Source organism: Meleagris gallopavo, chromosome 25 (genome assembly GCF_000146605.3).
Source record: "Meleagris gallopavo isolate NT-WF06-2002-E0010 breed Aviagen turkey brand Nicholas breeding stock chromosome 25, Turkey_5.1, whole genome shotgun sequence".
In the NCBI taxonomy this organism is placed as follows: domain Eukaryota; kingdom Metazoa; phylum Chordata; class Aves; order Galliformes; family Phasianidae; genus Meleagris; species Meleagris gallopavo.
Genome location: NC_015035.2, coordinates 5057276 through 5076450, shown reverse-complemented (window position 1 = coordinate 5076450; position 19175 = coordinate 5057276). Strand labels below are relative to the sequence as shown.

Here is a 19175-nt window from a genome sequence, read left to right as displayed (position 1 = left end):
ATCGCTGCACGTGGTGACATCACTACACGTGGTGACATCACTACACGTGGTGACATCACTACATGTGGTGACATCGCTACACGTGGTGACATCGCTGCACGTGGTGACATCACTACATGTGGTGACATCACTACATGTGGTGACATCACTACACGTGGTGACATCACTGCATGTGGTGACATCGCTGCACGTGGTGACATCACTACATGTGGTGACATCGCTGCACGTGGTGACATCACTGCATGTGGTGACATCCCACCGAAGGAGGACAGAGTCCAGCTGTGTACCGGCTCCAAGCAAGGCAGCCTGAGTGCTGGTACCAAATGCTGGACCAGAGGCTGAAGCAGCAGCAGCTGCCCCCCAGAGCAGGAGCCAGAGAAGATAGACTGCTGAGCAGGGAGGGCTCTGGAGCAGAGTGTTCCTAAAGCCAAGCCTGAGAACAGCGCTGCTGGAAACACTTCCACAGGGGAGATGTGACTGCTGCTGTATACCATGTTGTGCAGAGCCATGTAGGCGGGGGCTTTTATCTTGTGTATGGTCTTTACCACCATCCCACAAACAATGAGATGTGGATTGGTTCTGTGGGCAAGTCCAGAGGTGAAATGCCACCTGCACTTGTTTACTAACAGCCAGCAGAATAAGTGCCATCTCCAGTGGCTGCCAGCACAAAAGGGAAGGTTATTGGGTGACTCAGCCTTCAGCATTCCAAGGAATCTCCACCCTCACACATTTCTGTGAGCCCTGCATCACCCCGGAGCTTGGCTCATTACAGCATCTCAGAGACACATCCGACACTGATGGCTATTTTGGGATCTCCAATTAGCTTCTGCAGACTCAAGGCTACAATCTGCATGGAGTGATGCTTTGAGAGGGAGGAAGCTATCTGATGCAGAACGTGTTTTTGAAATATTTTTAGCATATGCAGTTATTTTCAATATATTACGATTTACATTCCCCCATAACATTCAACATTTTCACATAAACATGCAATAAATGTGATGCACAAGCAAGCTGTACAACTCCAAAGGCAGTGCCACAAGATCCACTCCTACTGGTAAAAAACTGCATCATAATAGATGATCTCTATCAAATCTTTTCCACTTGATATAAAAGTTGTGCCTATTAAGAAAGAAATGGCAAAGATTGGAACACCACCACATAAACTGATGTTTCAGTCACGTTGTAATGGAGATGCATTACACAAACAGCCCCCCGAATTCCAGATGCGACGCCTTTCCCTAACAGAATTACGGCTCCAATTTTCAAGTTAAAGGCAAAGAATTGAGGGTAATCTCATTCTGCTGCACCATTTCCACATATAACCATTTTCTTGTTCCTAATGCTCTTAAGAGAAGCTCGTTGGGTAGCTCTGCATTTCCATATAAAATAAGTCTTATGTCCTTCCACGTCCTGCTCCCCGGGCTTTGCACAGCAGTCTTTTGAAGCCGTTATACTCCTCCAGCAGCACAAAGGTTTATTTCTTTGTTCTCTGATTTCTGGAGCTCAGGCTTCCAGTGATCTCAAGATATGAGAGAAGCCAATTAGCTGCCCCCAGAGGACGCGCTCGGGGCTCTGCTTTGGGGCCGCAGGGGAGACGCGTCCTTGCTGCGCGCACAGGTCAGTGCCGCGTGATGCCGGAGCTCAGCATCCCCAGGCACAGCCCGGCAGCTCTGCAGGACGTGCTGCGTTTGGGAAGGCGTTTGCAGGACAAATGTTTCACTGCGGCCACGGCAGCCACCAGAGGGAGCCCCATCACCGCCGCTGCTGAGCAGCACCAGCACCCAAAGGTGACCCAGGGGTGCCTCGATCCCAGAGCTCCGAGCTGCGCTTGTCCCAACCCAGGGATGCCGCTGAGCAGAGTGACAGCGCACGGCACCCGGGGCAGCTTATAAACTGGGAGAGTGACTTGTTGTATGGTCTGACAATAGGACAAGAGGGAAAGGCTTTAAGGAGGGGTGAGATGTGAGGATGGAATTCTCTCCCCAGAGGGCAGTGAGACCCCAGTGGTGCTGCCCAGAGCCGTGGGAGCCCCATCCCTGGCGATGCTCGAGGCCATGGAGGGGCCCTGAGCAGCCTGAGCTGAGGGCAGCCAGTCCACAGCAGGGGTTGGACTGCGTGGGCTGTAAGGTCCCTTCCAACCCAACCATTCCATGATCCTGTGATACCACTGCATTTCTACAGATTCCTGCTTGGACTGCTCTGATCCCAGAGCACGGGGTCACAACAACTCCAGTGCTACCTTGCACCTGCGGGCGCTCACATGAAAGCCAGCATCTCAGCCAGGAACCCGCCCCAGGAAACAGATCTTATCCCGATCCCCTTTCCTCAAACCCACTAAGCCTCCTCCTCCACGGGATCCGGCTGGGAGAGCTGTTAGCATGCACCCAGCAAAGCCTCCTCCACACCACGACCTCTGCAGGAGCGGCGCTGGTGGAGCTGGCCTTCGGCACCCTGATTTATTTGTGGGTATGGAAAGAATGGCTCCAATTTAACAGCTCAGATGGTGCCACCCTCTCTGCCCACACAGAACGTGTTCACAGCTTGCCGTAAGTTGCAGAAATAAGCAGACAGACTCACCCACTGAGCGCTGCCCCTCCTCGCCTTCACCCCTCGTCCGCCGCGAGCCGCTCTGCGCTCCTGCAAATTGAAGGCACCCGTCAGTCTCCTCAACGTGAGCACAACCCAACAGAACAGAGTCCTGCATGCAATTACACAGGAAGGAAAACATGCAACTTAAGCTGAGCTTGGAACATTTCACAGCCGGTATCAATAGTGGGGTCTACAAAGGGCCATCACTTTACGTTTTGAAATCACTGAGCAGAATGTTTTGGCAGTAGCAGCACTATCTACATTCGTTGTCATTTTACATCTTTTGATGCTTAAGCTTGCCGATTCCTTTTTGCCCACATTCCATTACAGTGCATTTTCCAAGGGCACAGTATTAAAGTTATTGCTAATTATGCATTACCGTGTGGTTGGTCGGTTGTTGTTTTTTTTAATGTTTATTTTAAACATTTTTTTTTTGTGTGTGCAAATTTTTTACATTAAAATTAACACTTGAAGAATTGTCTCAATAAAGTTTATGCAAGTTGCCGTCACAGTTTATGTAAAAGAGAAATGTGCTATTAAAATCAGACATTTAGGTTACCTTTTGGGTTTTGCGATGCATGTTAGCTTTACACATCCTGATTCTCCTGCGATAATTTTCCTTTAAAAGGGGGGCATAGGGTGATCTTTTCATCAAGCAAGACATTATGCCCTGAAAGCTGACTCCAAACCATTGTTGAAAATTCAGTTATTTACACTTTAATAACAATCTACAAATACAACTGTTTGTTTTAAAGTACTCCCCTCAGTCATGCACTGCTACGAGCAGTTTGCTTCCTGATGCTCTATTTTTCACCCCCGAGCAGTTTTATTCTCTCCCCCTACGATGCCAGATCACTTTGCATTGGGAAACACAAACAGTTTGTCACGTCTCTCTGAGAAGGTTTAAATGTTTAAGGAATATACACAGAAATACACACAGACCGTTGGGATGGATACAAGGAGCAACTGCAGCACCCTTCTCAAACAGGGATATGTTTGAAAGTGGCTTTCCCAGTAAAGGCTGCCTTCGAGTAGGAAGGGCATCATCCCAGCCAAGTGGGTCAGGGGAGTTTACATGCACAGAAAGCAAGCTCCCTCCTCCTCGGATTTCTCAGCATTCGCTCTGTCACGTTACTTTTAAAGCAGCCATTTCAGACTCAGCCTGGAGTCTGCAGCCTGCCTTACTCTGAGGCCGCCTGCAATCTGAATCAGTAATTCAGCAGAGCACCATAACCACTTTTCAGCAGACAGAAGTCAGCTTGCTGCCACAGTCCAGGATCAAATGCTTTCAAAGAACTTCCAGGGGGTGAAAAACAAGATTTTCCCTTTTTTTTTTTCCCCTTTTAAATTAAGCTTGTTCAATGAACTTGATAAACTTTTGGTCAGAATTGCAAAAAAACCACCACTTTTAGAATGTCTCCATATTTTAAAAAGACAATTAGCTTTAGCATTAATTTAAAATTATTTGAAAAAAAAAAGAACAGCTATTTTACTGCTCAACAAAAAAATGACAATTCATCACATTTACTTTGATTAAAAAAGGACTAAACTTTATTGACAAACTGCGGCAGACATGTTGACAAGTTTTAGCTACCTATTTAGGCAGACTTACACATGTAGCATTTAATCTTCGAGAACAAAGTGGGAGGACCATGTACAAATCCCATTAGGACTTTAACCTATGTACAAAGTGAAAATTTTCCTCATTTTTTCAGCTGCAGCGTCCCTTTTTATGCAGAGCTAGTGTTGAGATGCACTTGAACAAGTCAGTGGGATTGCTAATACTGATCATTTTGTCAGTTTTAAGCTCGCACTGTATTTTATGCCACCAATGCTAGAAAAATGAGAAGACTGTAATTTTATAGAATTCAGACCTATTCACTTAATGCTCTGTTTTCTAATATCAAACACTGGGCAATTAGAGCCACGCTTTAATTTGCTTCCCTCTCGTAAGTTCTCCGTCCAGGACCGAACTACGAACCCCTCACAGTGGGACATCCACTTCCCAAGCATCTCTCAACACCGCATGTTTGGGGCTAGATTTCAAAACCCACATCGTGAAAGTCAATTTTACAAACCTAATTTTTTTTTTTTTTTTAGATCAATTACCTTTTAAAAAAATGCTATTTAATTTGCTTGAGGATCCTTCATATTAAATTTTAAACTTACGATTCACCAGCAATCTGCTTTTAAGGAAAGTTTGACGTCTGAGGTTACTTCTAAACGGTGGCAACCACTACCGTTACATTATGATTTTAATTCTTAAAAACAGCCCTGAATTTTGAAATGTAGCCTACTTTGGGATTCTGCAACTACAACTTTTATGGGTTTCTTAAAACCGAACTTAAAGGTTAACAGAACCTTCGTTTCATATCTGCTAAGCAAGCATGTCACTTTTGAAACTAACATTTTAAACTTTTTTTTCTTTTATGAAAAAGGTACAGTTTTATTTATCTAAACAACAAAGAAAGAAAAGCAATCTACACACTCAAAAAAAAAAAAAAATTAAAATTGGTGCTCTACGTCTATTTAACTCATTTTAAAATACTACGTACAGAAGCCAGAATGCAGGGTGAGGATGGAGTGGGAGAGAAAGGGCCACGAAGAAAAACAGTTAGACAATTACTTGTCTGGTGTGGGCAAAGCAACAGGAATCCTGGGAGATACAAGAATCAGTAACAACTGTTTGCTCATAACTGCTATTTTTCCCTCATTTTGTTTTTAGTAACGTCCGTATGGGTGCTCTCTGTAGGCGCCCTTCACCGGCCGGGCTGGCGGGGCCTTCAGGGAGGGCCTGGTGCCGTTCCAGTCATCTTGGCCTGCGGAAAAGAGAGCGACAGATCAACGCTGGCAGCGAGCTCAGGGCCCAGCGTGGCCGATCCCCACAGGGACCTGCGTGGGGCTGGTGTGGCGTAGCCCTCGGCCCCAGTTCTACAAAATTCTCTCGCAGAACATCGCTTGGGAAAAGCTGCTGGGCCAGGATTCCCCACTCAGCCTAGGCTTGGGCAAATCCGGTGCCTTTTATGAGTAATTAATTTCAGCAGAGCTGCAGCCAGCTCTCAAGGCGGCCTTGGCAGCCAGCCCCACGCGGGCCCGGCAGTCGCATCCTCTCAGCCATCGGCACCGACCTCCGGGCCCGACGTGGCTGCAGGTCGCGCTCCTCCTCCTGGAGCACCGGGCCGGGCCGCTCCTGTGCCAAAACACATCCGCACCAGGGGCCATTTGCAGCCACGGGGAGTGCAGCATCTGCTTGGCTGCAGATCTGCATTCCCGTGCCAGCACTGCGCCAGCACTGCAGGGACAACGCACCGGGCAGGGCGGCCACCAACTCCTGCCATGCACAACTGCCACTGAAGCAGAGTTTGCACCCCACTGTTCTTGAGCTGCCTGAAGCCCCAAACAACGAAGCTCAGCTTTCAGTTCTGTGCCTGCAGTACCCGTACTGGTGTGCCTGCTGCTCTCTGCAGTCCCCACTTCACCAAAGCAACCTCCTGAACCCGAGGCCAGCCGGCCGCTATTCCTGCTGCCGTGGAACATGTTCGGATTTTCACAAGTCTCCAGCCTGGCTTGACAATTTATTCTTCTGATTTTGTTTTCATGAAAGCAGAGACCAAAGGAAATTACTGTGGATAAACAGATTAACTGTGGCAACTTCGTGCCAAGTGTACAACGAGCGTTTTGGCCTTCATACCCTAGACAACACCGCTCTCCTACCAAGCAGGAGGCACAAAAGCCTCTTTGTGCTGCATGACTGACACAGGCAGCAACCCAAGCCTTCCCAGAGCCATTCTGCACAGAGGCACGGAGATACCCAGCACTGCTGACAGCAGCTGTCTATTCACACCCACCTCAGACTGGAAAAGCAGCCCTGATAAGCACCTGAATTTGCCCTTCTCACAGCTCACGCCCAGGGCACACCCAGAGGCAGGTCTGGCTTTGCTCACAGCTCCCAGCAGCAGCAGGGCGGAGGGATTCCCTGTTTCTGAGAACACCAGCAGCCTCTCTGTGCTGGTCATTACCATCGCCAGCTCAGTTTGCTCACACCCTCAGGCGACCGATGGATGCTTTGCTGCAGGCACTGCCTTCAATCCAGCGTATTTCCACACCACTGAGCAGCTCACTGTGAGCCTTTTGCTGCTTATAGAGAAAGGAAAACGAGTCCTTCTTATTGCCATATGCAGATGCCACTCATAAGCTCAGATATCTGAACTAGCTTAAAAAACAACGCAGTCACCTAATGCTGTATTGCCAGCACCTCAGATAGAAGGCCTATGGCTTTCAACAGTCTGTGATTTACATAGCTGTGCTTAAATTGGCCTCCCACACTCCTCAGTTGATGGCCTCAGGTAATGCACATTAGCCAAACTTCATACACTACCTGCAAGTCATATCGAACAACATTTTTCCAGCTAGTCAAGGAACAGGCCTTAATATGACATTTAAAACCACTTTTAAAGCCAACGTGTCACTGCAGTCACTGTCAGCTGGAAGGGTTTGGAGGATAAGGAAGCAGATGGAGCCATGCATTCACGCAGCTCAACAAAATATAATTCATGAAACCAGACTGCAGCAAAAGTAGTGCTGTGGGTGGAAATCCATAGCTCTTAAAATACTCTAAAGCTACCAGGAAATGGAAAGATATTTCCACAGTTAAAAATGGAATTCTTCATCACCTCTGACACAACTGAACTACATAAGAATCTAAAAACCCACATAATGCCTTCAGTTGCTCTGATCTGGGTAATGTGTAGAGTAAAAAGTTCCACCATGAAAACTATCTGAGGTCCTCTTCAGTGTCAGAAGTTTCTGCTCAGAGTGTGGAGCAGCACTGGAGAACAGCTGACCGACTACAAGCAATTCCCAACCACATACAGCTGCTATGTGCAGGCAACTCCCAGCTACGTGCAGCCCCTTCCCTACAAAAAAACAGGATTCCCAGACATACCATAAGCTTCATAGGTTTCCTGTGCCTCCCCGTGTCCATAATCATAGTATTCTGTGTCCCTGGAAGAGTAATTATGCTGGTTACACACAGTGCAGAAATGGTATTCCTGAACACCTGAGCAATATGGGGCATCTCTGCTCTTCGTGGCTGTGGTGGGCGTTCGTTGCTTCGATAGATCTGCCAACAACACTGGGACACTCCCAAAGGTTATTTCCCAGGACTCCAGGGTTATAGCAGAAGAGGGCACTTTCCCTACAGCTCACACGCAGAAATAAGTGTTTCTGTTCTCTTAAAAAAACAAAAAAAAAAAGATCATGCATAATTTTCCCAGTAACAGGTGGGAGACTTACCCTTGGCCCTGGCTGTAGTAGCCTTCATAGCCCTCATAGTTCTGGTCTGCATATGCATCATCATAACCCTGAAATGGACGACACAAACGGCATTAACGGAAAGATGGAAGGTTAATGACTGACCAAAGGTAGCAGCAGAAGTGAATTCAGGTTACAGGATTTTTTGGAGCAGCTCAAGAGTCCCCGCCCGCCACAGGGAACGGATTGAGCAGAAAACATGAGTGGGCAGCTAAAACCTGCTTGTGTGCAAGGAATGAACCACACTGATCTTTGCAATGAATGGATTAAGAAGTGACTTACACGTCCAAGGCTACAGCTTGTCTACAGAACAAATCCATGCATTGGGAAGTCTGTAACTGTGTTATCCAATACACAGATTTACAGATAGACCAAAAAACAGTGCTGGCATCAGAAGTTTTACTGGGATGAAGAGCAGGATTTGTAAAGCTGCCTTACTTGTGGTGGTTCCCCAAAATGCTGCTGGGCACACATTTCAGTTTTATGCTATTCATGGCACCAGCAGCTCCACTGGAAGCAGGCAGAGCAGGTCGCCCAGCACCGTACCAGTGTTTGCACTACTGCTCACTGCTTTGGGGCAGTACTCGTGGCTGTAGCCTTTATGCCCAGATGTCCAATAACTAACACGCGCCCAGCTAGGTGGAATGACACCCAATGGTAGACAGCTCCTTACGTATTCCTCGTAGGTTTCTGGCGCGGGAGGAGGAGGAAGCGGTATCCGCTGGATGCCGGCCGCACGAGCTCTGGGTGCAGGAGCACCCCGGACTGCCGGGGGGGGAGGCACTCCACGGGCTACAGCTGCTCCCCTGGCAATGGCACCCCGCACCGGGGCTCCTCGCACCAGGGCCCCCCGGGGAGGAGGCGGCGGAGGGGGAGGCCCAACACCGCGCCCCCTGCAAGGAGAGGAGAACGGCTGTGAGCTGCCGTTGCTGGACAGCTGCTTTCTGCAACCTTAAAACGCAATCGCTTGGCAAATAAATTCGGTTACCATTCGTTAAGCTATGGATTATTTGTCAAGAGTGAATTGTTAATATTGTATTGCATCGCTTAAAAAAAACAACTCTTCTGGGATGGGAACACTCGTGCATTACATGCTGTGCAGGAACAAATCCAGTACAGAACGTCAGCCGAGGCGTCTCTCAGAGCTCCTTTCCAGCTGCCCTCTGTCACTGACCAGCAATGACTGCCACTCCTCCAGCTGTGGAACCATGCTGAGGGGAGCGGGGACATTTCTGGGATGAACAGTCAGACAGAAGTAAAGACTGCCCTGTGAGATATGTACTGAAGCAACTACAGCAACAGTGTTACACCAATTTATCTCAACGCCTTGACAGCAGCGACAGAATAACACTGCCCTGTGACTTTCAAAGGAAGGTCAGTTTAAACTGAAAATATGTATTCTGCTGGAGGTTGTAGAAGCAAACACAAAACATCTGCGCATGATTTTGCAGGCTGATTTTCTTTTTAAAAAACAATTTTCTAGCTATTCTTTCAATTTTTTAATGGCTATTTTATGATGCTAATGATTTCAGACAGCAAAAATAATAAAGAAACCATCCATTGAGCTAGACCACAACTACTGTAACTCAAAACATACAGAATATTTGATGTCAGCTTGCTAAAGCAAGCCTGCAAAACAAGGCTAGAAAGCTTTGGCCAAAAGCCAAGGTCAAAGTCAACAGCTGATGTACAAGAATAAGCAGCTTAACCTGATCTCGCAGCACCACTCTGAGCAAGATGCAGCATTTCCAGGTCCATGCTTTTGGGAAAGGTACCTTGGAACAGGTGGAGGCGGTGGTGGAGCTGCTCCCCTTCCCCGCACAGGGCCTCCTCGGCCACGAGTTGGCTCTGGTACACCGTTCAGATAGGAGAGCTCCAAGAATTGCTCCTGACAGATATCATCCATCATATCCTAAAGAGGGGAGAGAGTCAGCTCCAAAGAGCAGCTAACTAGAGTCTCTGCTCCAGGGTACCATAAGCCACCGTGCTAGAATAAAAATGACCTAGCAGTCCTAAATGAAAGCCTGCTGGTTGGTTTTCCTGGGATCTTCTCAGCAGACAGCAGCACACAAATGCCAGCTTACTCCAAAGCAGCTGAGAAGAGCACAGTACTTTGTGTGTGTGCTGCAGATGGTCCCTGGGAAGAGGACCTGCTTGCGGGAGCTCTGGAGGCATCCGATACTCAGCACCCTAGGGACACTGGCAAGTTTTATTTGCAAATGTTGGAGAGTTCAGAGGTTAAGTCAGGTAAGATGTATCTCCCCTCAAGCACCTTACACCCCTATTTAAAGGCAGGCAGGTGGCAGTGAGCCCACATAATGCAACAGCATACTGCTGTGCTCCTGACACGCTGACAGCACAGGAGAGGATGCAGCCTGACGAAGAGTAAATAGCAATGTGCAAATGCAGGCTGTCTTCTCGCAGTCTCACAAACACAGTACGCTTCTGCTTTGTGCGTTTTTATCGCCCCAGGGGATCCAGCTTCAGGAATTAGCCGAGTCCCTGGTGAGCCATCAGAGGTCCTTGCAGCCCACCCCTCCCTGAGCACACAGAGGGGATCTTTATGCTGCCATGGCAACTCCACAAAGCAAGGAGTCTCCTACCAGCTGCGTCTTCACAGCACTGCTGGCTTCCATAGTGACTGCTCTGTCAGTTTTCACAAGTTTAACACATTGTTTGAAGGCACTGATAGATAAGACACTTTAAATAGCAAGGCTGCACGCTTGCCTTAGCGAGGCACAGTTCTGTACATCCAAGGGTCTCCTTGAAGATGACCTCTTTCCTTCAAAGGCTCTTCACACAGTCATCTCTCTGTGTCAGACTCACGGAAACCACCCAGCCACCGTAAGCTCTGCCACACTTCCCCACTACCTACAGCTCTTGGATTCCACCCGCCCTTTTTGTTTCAGACAGAACATCTGAGCTCTCCCATCTCAGCCGAGCTCAACGCAGCACGGTGCTGCACTCAGCTCTCTGCCTGCTAGGGCTCTGAATCACAGGCTGGGCTAGCCAGAAGCTGGGAGCACTGCGTGCTTCACCCCCATTTTGTTTTCTTCCCAATTTGGTGAGCAATACCTCAGTATTTCAATAATGCATGTGAGACTCCTCCAGGTTCTGCAATTCCTGGGGGCGATACTCTAGCTTGGTTACGCTACATAACGTAAGGCTAACATCAAGTTGAACATGAGGGTCTCAGAAACTTCACCACTAGAAGAAATCTCCAAAAGGACAAGAAATGTCAGTTATATAAATGCCCCAGCAGCAAAAACAGGTCCCTTCACACCTCACCAATTTAAAGTCACAGAAATATTGATGTAACAGCTGTGTCTCAAAAACTACCTACAACATTAGGTACACTGCTGCCAAGCTCCTGGGCAGCCACCCTCCTCACCCTCATGTCACAGCAAACACTTCTGTGCACAGAGCTTCTGACCTGACCAATGCTATGGAAATCTCTTCCGTGCCAGACAGACAATTATTCACCTGCTAACACTGACATATGGAGCTGGACAAGCTCTCCACCCCCTGTGTCCATCGCTAATACTGGAAAGAAATACCTATTCCAAGTTTGTTGTGCTACTGCCCTAGCAGTGTACCACTTTGAGATTAATACTGCACATCTATCTCCTTAAATAAGGAAAGAGCATCAGTATACATACTGGGACAAGGAACTTCTTGACCTCTTCCATGGCATGAGCCATCAGAGCATATGCTTCACAAGGGGGTCCAAACACTTCAATGAAGACGTGCAAATCCATATTTAGATGAGCATATTTAGGATCCCCCCCTTTACGCAGCTCTTCCTCCTGAAAAAAAGTGTATCAGAGAGTCCTAAAACTGAACAAAATGCAGCAAAACTGCTTTTCTTTTTCTATATCCTGAGCCTTAGTGGGCTTAAAAAGCATTTTAGCTGTGTCTGATTATATCGATCACGTTGACATCCTATGCACATGAGAATACAGTGTTACAAGAAGCCCCAAGCACAACCTGCAGCCTATACCCTCCAGCTTTTCACAGCCACCTTCCCAGCTGACTGTGGTATCAGTGTAAATGCAATGATGCCAGAAACTTTTTCCACTAAGCACACGGAAGCGATGTTCTCCTGTTCTACACCCCCTACTGCCTGAGGTGTTCTTCACAGTGGAAGTGAAGTCTAATATCTCAAACACTCATGCTCTAATTCTGCTCTTGGATACCTGCATTATTCAGCTGGCGTTAAGAAGCTATAAATAAACTGGAGTGTAAAAACTTCTCAGGCTGCTGAAGTAAAGGAGGAATGAAGTTACAGCCCCACTGATTGACTGTTAGCTCAATTTTAGGAGCAAGCAAATAAAAAAAAAATCCATTTTTTTCTGCCCAGAAAGCCTTCTGGCTCTTTGTGATTCACTAAAGATCACCAGCAACACACTGCTCCAAAGTGTTCCGTAAACCATGAGAATTTACAGACCTCAGAGGGGACTGCTGGAAATGGGAAACGTTGGGGTTTTTCTGAAGGGGAAACGTATTACTTCAGCAAATGACTTCTCAACGAGTAGGTAGAATTGGTTCTTACTTTAAAGACCTTGTATATCACCTTCCATACAAGCTATCTGTACTCCTGAGGTACAGTACATCAAAAGATGACGGGTTTCTGCAAGTATCACTTCTGGAGAAAACATCCATCACACTGCTCTCTCAATTGAGAATGCTCCCAGCAAGCACAGAACAATTTCAGAAAGGTGACTTCCTACTGCCTTCGCTTTTCAATTCTGATTTATAAAATGCTTTGGGAACATCTGCTTTTCACATCAGACTGAAAGGCGTTAACGTATGCATGGTTTCAAGGGGGGGACGTTACCTTTGCCTTATCTCGCATTGAACCCTTCCCAAGCACAGAGATCTTAGCACCAGTTTCTTCCTGAAGCCTCTTGATGGTGTTACCTTGAGGTCCCAAAATCTTTCCAACAAAGTTGAACTGAAAAAGAAAAGAAACGTTTAGCCCCCAACTCAGTAACCTTAACGAAAGCTTCTCTTAATGTTAGCCTGGATTACAAATTTAGTCACACCAAAAGTAATTAGACCAAAGACACACAGGAAAAATTAAATTCCAAATTAAAATGCTCCACCAGAAAATCAAGCTAAATTAACTCACGGAAAACGAGCTGAATTCTAACTACTACTCTGTAGCAGATTTACAGGCAGTCTTAAGAGTTAAATGTGGTCTTAACTGTAAAACACAGAGCTCAGCATATGAGTCTATTCTTGTAAAGAAACATCACAGCTACGCATCACCATTTAGCTTTATCCCTAGACATTCTAGAAATGTAATACATGTAATATATTAGAAATAAGATCCTGCAAGCTTGCACAGGAAGAATTCCACAGCGATAGCGGCACACTGGCATAACTCCTGCTGACACACTGACAGCCACTATCTCTAACATTCAGCCATAAAATCCATAGAAAACAAGCAAATCACAGAGATTCAGTAAGCTATTTTCTGGCCCTCACCTTGGGGTACTGTTTGACAGGTATCAGAACTCGTTCTTTCAGTTTCATATTCTTGTGAGAAAATAAATCCAGGTAGTTCTCTTCCTCATCCTTCTTTGTTGTTTCACCCTTCTGAATTTTTTCAATTTCTAAACAAGATAAAAATAGGGCTGCTTATATTCCTCAAACAAGCATCATTTTAGCGTTGGAATCGTACCAGGACGTACCACCCTCATTTCTGTCAGCACATGAACATCGATCAGATGAATTTGTACAAATGGGGTCTGGATAGACAGGACAGCCTCGATGCCAGCCCAGCTCCTCTCCTTCCCTTCACACCTAAGGATTCCAGAAGGCCAAATCCAGGACAATGAAGGGGACACGAGAGCAGCAGGGAACGCCCTACAATAACCTCATCACTCAGGGGAGGAAACTGAAGCAGCTCTGTGCATCACTTGTGCTGTGCCTCCTGCTGCCCGTCCCCAGGCTCGTGCCTCCATGTGAGCGCGGTTCCCACGGCAGAGCCCTGACCCGCAGCACCCAGCCCAGCCACACGGACTGCATCCCTCCACTTCAGAGCACAGAGACCAGCAAAGCAGGCAAATCTTTGCCAGATTTTTAAAGCTGATGCGCTATTCTGAGTCTGTCACTTACGTAGTGGCATCAGCACGTACCCGCACTGTGAATCCCAGTTATGCTGACAACATTCTTAATAACCAGAAGTCTCAGTCAGAAACAGCCCGGAGTCGGACTGGTTTCTGGATCTGACAGTTCTCCTTCCAGGAACGCACCTTTATCACCGACAGTTCAGGGCTTCAAGCTGTGAGCCCCAGGCACACGAGCCCTAGAGATGCCCCAACCTGACTCAGCCGACGTAACCACAAATGCTGACTGCCAAAGCAAGATTCTGAGTTTTAATTGAATGCTAGGAGTTGTGGGGGCCTGGAAAAAGAAAAGCTGGGGCTGGGCTGAGTGATGTGGAGGCACAGTGCAGCCTGGGGGGTCCGAGGAAAGGCCTCATCACCTCCTGGAAGCAGGTCATTAAGGGAGATCAATTAGGAGGCAGCAACACCTCCTCTGACCTGCTGGAAAATAAACTCGCAACGAGACAGCAGGAGGGGAGACCACAGGAGACCAAGAGCCACCCTCAGCGCTCGCACAGCCATCCCTGCTGCAACACACCTGCCCTCGGGGGAGGCAAACCCTCAGTGCTCTGCCAAGGCTACAGCGGAGCTTTTTCTCCTCCGAGCTCTCTGGTCACGCCCGAGTTTTATTTAATGGCCAACAAGAAGACCTCAAGTGCCCCAGATCTACAGTCGGTGCATCAATATTAACCCCAAGACTGACGGACCGTGGCACCCCTTGGTGCAGCCCTGCCCCCCTTATTACTTGTGGGTGCCGAGCGAGGACCCTTCCTTAGGGCTGAAGCACGCCATTTCACCAGCAAACCCAGGAGCTATAAATATCTCTTCTGAGTGCAAAGCGCTGCAGATACAACTTCTCACATCTCAGGGGGGCAGAGAGACGTTTCACAAGATCACACATAACTGGATTAGAGCTGCAGGACAGCCTGCTCAGCTCCCGGGCTTTGCAGAGGCAGCCGCGCTGTCTCACGTTTCCTGCAGTTTCTGTCCCTGCCATCATCTCTATGCCTTGCATTAAATGCTCATGTTTATGAAGACTGGCTTCCATCAGATGCTTGGCACGCTGTCCACCCAGTAGCACTGTCAGACTCCAAAGCCATGCAGCCTGCATGGAGGCACCTGGCACCTTCCAGCAGCCCCAAGGATGGGGGCTATACATACACATATATATATGTTTAGTTCAGAGATCTAACCATATAACTTGGCTATTACATTGCATAATTATGAAAAAAGCCCAATTTTTCAAATTTTCACTTGGAACAGCTCTTTGGATCGCTTACAAGAGTGTTACCATGACTCCTCAGTTAAAAAAAACAAAGATGGGATACAATTGGCTTTGAGGAAGATGAGCCGATTTTCGCTTTGCAAAGAACTGATCTCCTGAGGACAGTATGCAAATGCAGTTGGAGCTCTGTCAAATCTATAAAACAGACCAAGGAGACGCCTGGGTCAGCTTTACGCACAGCCTTTTAATTTTAGCTATAAGAACACATCAGAGAATCGGGAGGTGGAACGCAAGGAGCTGCTGGCGGGCTCAGTGTTGGTCAAGCACAGCTTTAAATCCTACAGTACAGTTGGATTCTCTCTCCGACACTTTGGTTCTCCAAAACCAGTAAGAATATTTGTAAGAGTATTCTGCATATTAACAGAAAGGACTTTAACACACACAGGAATAAAAGCACCCCTAGGCTGTCTTGCCAGAGCAACGTGATCAGACATAAGCCTCTGAAAAGCAGAGAGCGGCGCTCCTGAACAGACAGCAAAACCTCCTCTGCCTGATGCAACAGCAGCAACGCCTGGGAATGAGGCTGGGGGAGCAACAAACGGTTAAAGCTTTGCTGAGGCTTTTCTCAGCATCACTAATTCTGCAAATGAAACCCAAAACCAGAGAGAAGAAAAAGCCCTGACCCAAAAAGCAACCCGCAAAGCTCTTTCGGGTCAGTGCAGGTGGCCTCAGTCTCCTGCACAGCACAGAAGGAACCCAAGCCTCACACAGGCGCGAGGAAGGAGCAGCCCCGCATTACCTGAGATGTGTCCCACTGCCCCTCCTGCCCCACGAGCTACGAACTGAACGCAGCACCGACCGAGCCGACGAGCGGCAGCAGTTTGTTGGACCACTTGCTGACATGCAGGAGAAGCGTACGCACGCCCCGAGGGATTAAGCACACCTCATTTCTTAAGGCCGTGTCAGAGGTGCAGCAGAAGGTAACCTTCTTGCCGTGAGGAATGTCAGCAGGCTGGTGGCATGCATGGCAGTGGCTTCCCGGACTTCACGTGGGGCAGAAGAAATCCGACAGGGCAGGTAAAGGGGGGTTGGCGATGCTGCTGCGTTGCACGAAGGAGGCTCAGCAGCCACAGTGCCGCTCCTGATCTCAGCCCAAGCTCTCCCCTGGCAAAACCACGCTGAACATCTGTGCTCTGCCCTCCTCACCATCCCACACTTCTGGGAAGATGAAGCACCTTCGAGATGCTACAGGTTAAGGTGCAAACGGAGCGGAGAGGCGGCTCGCTTGTGTAGCACAGGAAGCTCAGAGATTAAAGGCCAGCTCTGCCCGAGGAGAGGTTCTCCATGAAATGAAAGTAGCTCAGGTTAATGCAAGAACTTGGAAAACACCTCCACCCCACTGACACGGCACGGCATGCCTCCTAACTTCCCAGTGCATGGAAGCAGGACTGCGCCTCACAGAACGGCAGCACCTCCAGCCCTGCACCTACAGCAGGCAGAGCATAAACTGAAGCAAGAAAAGGGGTTTCCTTCTTCCTATGGAAAAGGAAGCTCATGCAGACCCTGAGTCATGGGAGTGAGGAACCTCATATTCCAAGGTGCAAAAATTCCAGTTTGCAAGGTCTGTTCAGGGTGCTGTGTCACAGAATCCCACAGTCTACCCACTTCAGTGCTTTTTTATCACACAGTACATTGTTTCAGAATCAGCGTTACGTCACTGCGCGGCCTTTCATCTCAATCCCAAACAATGCTTAGTTCTTCAGAAACACTAAACAGCTCCAGAATTACAAAGGTACTTTAAGGCTACTTTTAGACACTATTTTAAACAAGAAGTCTCAGCTACAATGCAAAAAACCTCCCTGTGGTTTCCTCCAGAAAGAGGCAGGACAAGCAACTTGCACTCCTGAAAAAAGGAAGAGGAGTAGGGCTGACATTCAATAATCACTCTTTTTTTAAATCTGAAAATCACTGTGCTTCAGGTGTGCTGCATGGAGGCACTACTCCTTGGCCCAGACCCAAGTTCCCAAGCAAGCTCTACAGCAACGTGACATCCCCAGGGGCTGCTATGGCAATGGAGACATTCGGAGCACTCCAGATGAGTTGGGGAGCAGTCAGCCATCTGTGCAAAGCTGTGCTTTGAGGCCCTTTATTTCAGGTACTCTTTCATCAGCTTCTTGCTCTGCTTGAATTTGGTCTGCTGGTGAATACTCTCCCCCAGAACCCCAATTTTCAAAATACCCAAAGCAAGCAGGAAGCAGCTGGCATTCTTCCAATCTGACATCTCACAAAGCTGCAGTTTACCAACAGCAAATTTTAAATTAGTAGAAAAACTCATAAATCCTTGTTGTGCTGCTCTGCAAAGCTGTGCGAAGTGGGCTGAGAATGCTGCTCTTTCTTTGGGAATTAGCACGCTCCTCAATCCTTGGGTTTCGTGGAGCTGGAAAGCATTACCACAGAGCTGTGAGCATCAGCTGGCTAAATGCTTTTATTAATGAAAAACATTAAATTGATGGCAAATCGGATTATAAAACTGATTTATTTAGATCGAGATGTCCACAAGTGATGCCAAGTTACCCATGACGATGTACCTCAGCTATTTGCATAACAGGAGACAGCAATTCTTAAGAATTATTTCCCACATTAAAGGAGGAATGAAAAAAGCCCCGAGTGCTGCGACAACTACAGCAATATTCAGCAGTATAAAGACCTTAAACAATCATTTCTAAGCAGAATGACAAACGGCAGAGCATGGAGCACTGTGCTGGTTCAGTCTGCCGTATCCCTGTGCTGGCACCACCTGCTCAGCACTGCACGCGTACTAAGCTCAAAGTGGCAGCCAATATTTTAAGCTGTTCCCTCTTTAAGCTGACTCTGGGGTCTGCAGGTGTCACTGAAATCCAGGAATGAAAGTTGCCAACCCCACGGCAGGTCAGCAAGCCGACATCGCAGCGCTGGGTGCAGGGAGGATGGCACCTCTGGGCGTGCACATCCAGCAGCTAAAGCACACAGATCTCACATATTTTAGGCATGTAAAGATTGATACATAACCACAACATGACCTCCACTCCTAGAATTAACCTAACGTTAAGCATGTGCTGTGTTAATGTGGCATTCTTGAAAAGGGGTCTGTGGGGGGCCGTGGGCTTCTACTGGCAGATGCCATCCAGGCAAGAGGTTGGGTGAGACAAAGGCCAGGTCCCATATTCTGTTAAGACATTTTTTATTTTCTTATATTTTATTTTTTATTTTTTTACAAAAAACATGGCTGTTGACTACATTCCCAATTAGTACTTCAACCTGTCATGGTGCCCGTACTCTCCACCCCAGCAGGGTACCTCCCCACAGCTCGTGGAATGTTGGGACTCTGCTTTTAGGCTCCAGCTGTCCCGCTTATCTGGGAAAAACAACCTTCCCGAGACAGAAGGTCAGGTTGCTGAAGAATCTGAATTAAATGCTGAAGGCTCTGATTTTATTGCCAGGTATCGGAGGCAGCTGAGCCCACCCTGCACGGCACGGAGCAGCAGCTGCACGGGGAGATGGGGAGAAATGAGAGGCGGCAGGCGATTGGACAGCGGCGATGGGGAAGGAGAAGGCTGCTCCGGGCACAGAACAAAGACTGCCATTTCCATTCCCTATTGATGTTCAGCAACAGCACCAAACGAGCTCTCTACGGATTACCCGAGTGGAAAATCAGAGCTCGCAGTCCCGACGCACGCACCTCGAGCGGCCGCTGACGGAAATCTCAGCTCGGACCGCCCCCCTGCGGACCCCCGCATCCCCGGGGCTGACAGCGGCCAAGCTCACCACGTCCCGCTTTAAAACGAACCCTCGGCTCCGGGCTTCGCCCGCCCCATGCCTCACATCGAGCAGGAGCCCACCGCTCGACAAACTGCCACCCCCAGCCCTCGGCACCCCGCAACGGGGCCGGGCCGCCC

At 48.1% G+C, this 19175-nt stretch overlaps 1 protein-coding gene across 1 annotated transcript; it reads right to left on the bottom strand.

The window, feature by feature from the left end:
• Window positions 1–4118: 4118 nt before the first annotated feature.
• On the bottom strand, window positions 4119–17818 carry KHDRBS1 (KH RNA binding domain containing, signal transduction associated 1). Its single transcript, XM_010723491.3, has 9 exons — window positions 17815–17818; window positions 13393–13541; window positions 12740–12856; window positions 11562–11708; window positions 9678–9814; window positions 8576–8795; window positions 7885–7952; window positions 7535–7593; window positions 4119–5408 (listed from the first exon to the last, which is right to left on the bottom strand). Exons 1-9 carry the CDS (start codon window positions 17816–17818, stop codon window positions 5311–5313), a joined length of 999 nt encoding a protein of 332 aa, XP_010721793.2. The 3' UTR covers window positions 4119–5310.
• Between the last annotated feature and the right edge of the window lie 1357 nt (window positions 17819–19175).

Coding starts and splice junctions, on each gene's coding strand:
- KHDRBS1 (XM_010723491.3), bottom strand. Junction 8,796..9,677: donor CCGCCTCCACCTGTTCCAAG/GTACCTTTCCCA, acceptor CTCTCCTTGCAG/GGGGCGCGGTGTTGGGCCTC. Junction 7,594..7,884: donor TACTACAGCCAGGGCCAAGG/GTAAGTCTCCCA, acceptor TTACTCTTCCAG/GGACACAGAATACTATGATT.